At 36.7% G+C, this 6,188-nt stretch overlaps 1 protein-coding gene across 1 annotated transcript in view; it reads left to right on the forward strand.

The window, feature by feature from the left end:
* The window catches only part of arhgef9a (Cdc42 guanine nucleotide exchange factor (GEF) 9a), a 31,472-nt gene that overhangs the window by 15,071 nt on the left and 10,213 nt on the right, over nucleotides 1-6,188 (forward strand). The window contains exon 3 of the mRNA XM_016466124.1: nucleotides 5,397-5,612. Coding sequence (XP_016321610.1) covers nucleotides 5,397-5,612 — 216 coding nt within the window. The remainder of the gene's footprint in view (nucleotides 1-5,396; nucleotides 5,613-6,188) is intronic.

Genomic DNA, 6,188 nt, shown 5'->3' on the forward strand with positions numbered 1-6,188 from the left:
AGGATACATGAAATACATTAAGATACAACAAATAAACAAGCAAAGATAGAAAACAGTTATTTTAAGTTGTAATAATATTGCTGTTTTTATTTTTATTTTTTGGTTGAATACATGCAGCCTTGGTGACCATAAGAGACTTCTTTGAAAACATAAAAAATCGGACTGACTCCAAACTTTTAAATTGTTGTGTATATTGACAATAATACATTTATGTTAAGTATATTTACATGTATTTATTTAGATTTAATATTTATACATTTTATATAATAACTAAGAAACATTTGGTATGTATTTTTTGAATATTGTGTCACAGTTTTGCCTCCAGGCAACATAACTAAAAAGGACACCCAAAATATTGTCTTATATTATAAATTAATTTTAAACAGGAATTTTCATGCCATTTTATGCAAGTCAGTTTTTGTTTTACATTCTTTCATAATGCATGCAATAGAGTGTTAATAACGCTCTCGTATTGTTAATGATGCATCTGGTTTGTAAATCCACTGCAGTTGTGGCCAAAATCTCAGACAGAGATTGTGAGATCCATCAGTTTGCTTTCTCTAAGAAATCCCAATATGAAATATGAACATAAACCCTTTTAGTGGGGATCATGGGTGAAAGGATAAAAGGAGGTGTAGGATAGAGATGTGCTTATGAAAGAGGAGTGCATTCGTAAAGGTGGAGCGCTCTTTAATGGGACTTTTATGTAACTTGGTCTTAACTTTGGCTACATGCGTCGAGCTTCCTAAGTGCATTTCTCAGTTCCCCTTTTGCTTTCTTCCTATCTTTCTCTTTCCTCTCTTTTCTAACAGTCATCTATCCCCCCTTCCTCCCCAAACACACACTCGCATAGATGGCAGGTTGTGTCAGCCACTCTCTCGGGCATGACAGGTGTGAGAAAATCTCTTCGCTGTACAGAGAATATCACCTGTGTCCACACAGACAGATACATATTTAATACAAACACACACACTATATCAATTTGTACAGCACCGTCTTTATTCTGACCCTTTGAGCATCTCTTATGCAACACTGAGAAAGGACAAGGAGAAACAGACAGGAAGAGAATGAGTGTGAGAGAGATGGATATGTCACACCAGTTGGTGGCGCTGGCCTGCAGGTTCAAAAGGGTCTGGCTGCAGCCTTGCGCTTGCACTCTCAGACACTTGCACGACCCTTCTCTGCAGGTTTGGCGTCTCTCTCTCCTGCTGAGACCTGGAGCTCTCGTGTCATCAGAAATCATTGCTCACTGTTTACTCACAGTCCACACGCACAAGACTAACTGTGCCTGCGCACGAGAATCAGCAGCGTACGGCGGAGCTAATAGCGTTTTAATTATGAAACCTTACATATATGAAGACAAACACAGCTTAAATGTGAGGTAGGCATTTTATTATTTTAAAATAAATTGTCGTTTCTCCCAGTTGCAGTGTGTAATTTCTGCACCATTAGCAGCACAAAATGCAATACCTAAATAATGCAGTCAAATTTTGCACTTACAATTCTTTTTCTTTATTTAACAGTCTGACATATAAACTTTTTGCTTCTTGTAAATTGTTTGCAGGACTACACATTTGTTGTTTAATTAATATATATATATATATTCTATTTGGTGCTGCAAGTAACACAAAAGCTACACACTTTCACTTTTAATTTGGAGTTTAACATGACAAAATACAAATATTCCACATTATTACTATTGGAATTAAATGTATGCTCAGTGCCATGTGGAGTTTCATATTTCAAAAGCTTGAAGTTAATATCTAGAATATTAACATATTAAAATTAAATAATGAAAAAATAAATGTAAAATAATAATTTTAATAAATATAAATAAATATAAATAGTTATATATATGCAGTGGCAAAGTTTAACATGACAACATTCAAATATTTAAAATTATTGTTATCCAAATGGCAATGTATGCATTTTGTCACACATTTTTACACTTTCATTTACTGTCCCATGTGACATTTACTGGATCACCAAAGCTTGCTGTTAATATTATATAGAATATTTGAAAATCAATTAATTTAACAAAGAAAAAATTATATAAAACAATAATCATTTTAAATAATTATAATAAAAAATAATTGGTCAAAAATAATGTAAAAAATGTCATGTATTTTTGCAGTGGCAGAGTCAACAACAAACTGAAACCAAAGAATCCAATTTGTGGTACTTCACGAATGTACCCTGTTTGCAAGCAAATTAATTCAGGCAACATTTTTATATAGTTTGAACAGTCGCAACTATTGAAACTATTGAAATGGTACATCAGAGAGTGAATATAATCATTCTAAGTACATAACTAAAAGAGATTGATAAATATTGTATTAATGTCACTTACAAGGGTTCGTTTTTGGTGTAAGATGCTGACACTTTTACACTGTATCCTCTGTTCTGCTGTGTCTTGTGTTTCTCTTCACTGTTCAGTGAGGTTGAGTCATGAAGCATAAAATGAGACGTCACTTTTCATTAGAGGACAGGAGAGAAGAACAGACAAAAAAACCCAGATTGCTCTGGGAGGAGAGGGTGAGAGAGAAAGAGAGAGAGAGGCTAAAATAGATTGGACACTGAGAGGAAGGAAAGAAGACTGAAGTTTGTATGTGTGTGTATGTGTGCGCAGGTGTGTGTGTGTGTGACATCTGCGTCATCGGTGTTCTTCGGATTCCTCTATTTCTTAAAACAGACAACCGTAGCAACACACACGTTGTGTAGCCGGGCAGCAGGATCACTAAACTAAGCCTTCTCTTGACGAGGATGAGGACGGACAGCTAGCAAGGCTAATGCACTGGAAAGTTGCACTGAGGCAGAGATTTCTAGGTATACAAGTATAATTTGAGATTTTAATGAGATCTTAATCCGAGAAACATCCTTCAAGAGATTAGACATCGTATCTATGACTCTGTGTAGAAACAGAGTGTGTGAGACAGAAAGAGAGAGAGAGAGGGGGACTTATGCAGGACATGGTTTCAGGGTGAACAGAGTCTGTGACAGGCTTGTGTATTTATGAAAATCTATTTTTAATTGTGAGTCCATATCAGGTCAGCAGTGTTGTGTGTGGGTAAGATTTTGCTATGTCTGTGCTATCGCAATGTCCTTACAAGGATAACAAAACCTGAAATTACCTACGCTGTGGGGACCAGCCAGCAGTTTCCATGAAGAATACGGCTTAAAGGAACAGTTTAGCCGAAATGAAAGTTCTGTTATTATTTACTCATTTTCATGTCATTCCAAACATGCATGCTGTTTTTTCCCCATAACAATAGTAGAACACTATGGAAGCCCGTTTCCGCCACTGAATAACAAATTAAAAAAGGTAATTGCGACATTTTATCTCACAATTCTGACCTTTTTTTCTAAGAGTTGCATGATACAAATTCGCAATTCTGACTTTTTTCTCAGAATTGTGAGATATAAACTCATAATTGCGAGTTACAAAGTCAGAATTACTTGATAGAAAGTTTATATCTCACAATTCTGACTTAACTCGCAATTGTGAGTTTATATCATGCAATTCTGAGAAAAAAAAAAGGAATTGCGAGTTTATATCTCGCAATTCTGACTTTACAACTTGCAACTTTCTAAGAATTGCATGATATAAACTCGCAATTCTGAGAAAATGTCAGTCTTTTTTTCCCCTCAGAAGTGAACTTTATAACTCGCAATTGCAAGTTTATATCTCACAATTCTGAAGAAAATAGTCAGAATTGCAAGATATAAACTCGCAATTGCGAGAAAAAAAGTCAGAATTGTGAGATACAGACACGCAATTATGAGAAACAAAGTCAGAATTGCCAGTTTATATCTCGCAATTCTGACTTAATTACTCACAAGTGCGAGTTTATATCTCATAATTAAAAAAAAAAAAAGGTGGTCCACAAAAGAAAGTCATACATGTTTGTAACAACATGAAAGTGAATAAATGAGGACTGAATTTTCATTTTTGTGTGACCTGTCCTTTAATAAAGTGATTAAAATAATACTGTTATTAGGCTACTGATATGTCTGGAGTCGTCATCTCATTTAAGTGTGTTTTACATATTTTTCAAAAGTATTATTCTTTTCATAAAGGGACAGTTCACCAAAAAATTTTAATCCTGTCATCATTTACGCATGTTGTTCCAAACCTGTATGTCTTTTTTCTTTTGCAGAACACAAAAGAAGATATTTTGTCAAGTGTTATTTGGAAGGTATACTTGGAGGTAACCAAAATATTCTTCAAGACATTTTCTTTCATATTTCACAGAAGAAATCAAGCGTAGCGTTAGTTCTGGCAGGTCACGTTAGTCAAGCTCGCATCAGCTGACCTTCAGCTGATCCCCATCTACCTATGGGAATACGACACCTATCTAAGCATTCATATATAAGTATTATCAGCAGTTTTCGCATTGCTCAATAGCTAATTATCCTCCTCCATCCCCAACTCCTCCTCTGTCAGTCGGCATTCAGCCTTCTGATTCTCCTTGAATCAGACTAATTCTAAAATGTGTACATAAAATGATTGAACTTTAACAATATCTGCAATACATTCATGTTATTTCTGTTCTGTTTACCCTGGGGGGTTATTGCTGCTCTACCTGCTCTCATCCATGCTAGGCTGCATGGATGCGCAGGGAGTTCTTGCCCAGAACAGAACCATACCGCCAATCCAAACTGTATGCTAATTGTCAATCATGTTTGACGATAGTGGTCCTGACAGAAAATAAGTCATACGGGTTTGGAACAACATGTATGAGTGAATTATAACAGAATATTCATTTTTGTATCAACTGTTCCTTTAAGTTTGACCGTTTGTACACCTTTTGTTTCTGTGATTTCAGAGTAGAGTATATATAGCTCAGTATAAAAAATGTGTACATATTCGTGGGTTTTTATTGTGCGTGTGTGAGAAAGAGAGTTTGCAAGTGTGCTCGCATGTGTGTTCACATCAGTTGGCTCACCTGGGAAAGCAAATGAAAGGTTACATAATCAGGGCAAATAAAATCACATCAGATCCTCTCAACCAAACACACATATACTGGGTTCCTATAACTGTGCGCTTCTGTATCTCCCTCCTTCTCTTCCCTTCTCCTGGCTTATGTGTGTGTATCTTGGCAGCTCTGTGACAGGCCCAAATACAGATTCCTTTATGTCCTTGTGAAAACAGATTTTGTTAGTGTTTACTGCAATGCCTCTAATGTGGAAAAATGCAATTGGTACTGGTGCCACCAGAGGGCACACTCTGACTCCTTTTATTTCACGTCAATGTAACTTTAAGCCCTGAAGCTTTAAAAGCCCTATCTAGACCTTTTATGAAAGCAATCACGGATTCTCTGAGCTCATGATTACTTTAATTGATAATAACAGGGCTTGAAGATCAAGTCATGTCTCTCTTAATGTGTGTGTTCTAGTTATGGGTAAATCAAGAGGAAAACACCGTGGTCGAGGCTGCCGAAAGCTCCAGCGAGGTGCAGAATGGCCATGCGGAGGCCAGTCCGAACCCCAGCACTGACTGCCTGTGCCTGGGCCAGCCCACGCAGAACCGGGACCAGATGAGGGCCAATGTCATCAATGAGATCATGAGCACAGAAAGACATTACATCAAACACCTGAAGGACATCTGTGAGGTAAAAACACATGCCAGCCCTTTCAAAGCTCGGGAGACTTCATTGAGCTCTCTTTTTAACCATCCCATTTGTTTGTCTCAGATGGCTCCCCTAAAATTCCTGAGGAGAAATATACATAAACACAACTGAGACAAAAAGTTTATGTGAATAGCATGGCTCAGATTGTTTGTTCTTGTGAGAATCAGATGAGACATATATGAATTTATATTGAAATCTTTTAATTGTTGGCTCGTCATCTTGCTAAATGTGAGCATAGTATGTGACATTGCTGAAATCTCATAGGGAACTCCATAGAAAACACATGTGAGATTACTATGGTCTTTTCTCTAAAAAAAGTCTCCATTTGCTCTAAATCTATGTCCAAAACTGTATGTCGACATATTGCACAACATGTTTAAAGGGGTCATATGATGCGATTTCAAGTTTTCCTTTCTCTTTGGAGTGTTACAAGCTGATTGTGCATAGATAAGATCCCTGAAGTTGCAAAGACTAAAGTCTCAAAACCAAAAAGATATTCTTTATCAAAGTTAAGACTCTGCCACGCCCCCCTAAAACGGCTCGTTCTAACACGCCCCC

Source organism: Sinocyclocheilus anshuiensis, unplaced genomic scaffold, assembly GCF_001515605.1.
Source record: "Sinocyclocheilus anshuiensis isolate Anshui unplaced genomic scaffold, SAMN03320099.WGS_v1.1 scaffold681, whole genome shotgun sequence".
NCBI classification, from domain to species: domain Eukaryota; kingdom Metazoa; phylum Chordata; class Actinopteri; order Cypriniformes; family Cyprinidae; genus Sinocyclocheilus; species Sinocyclocheilus anshuiensis.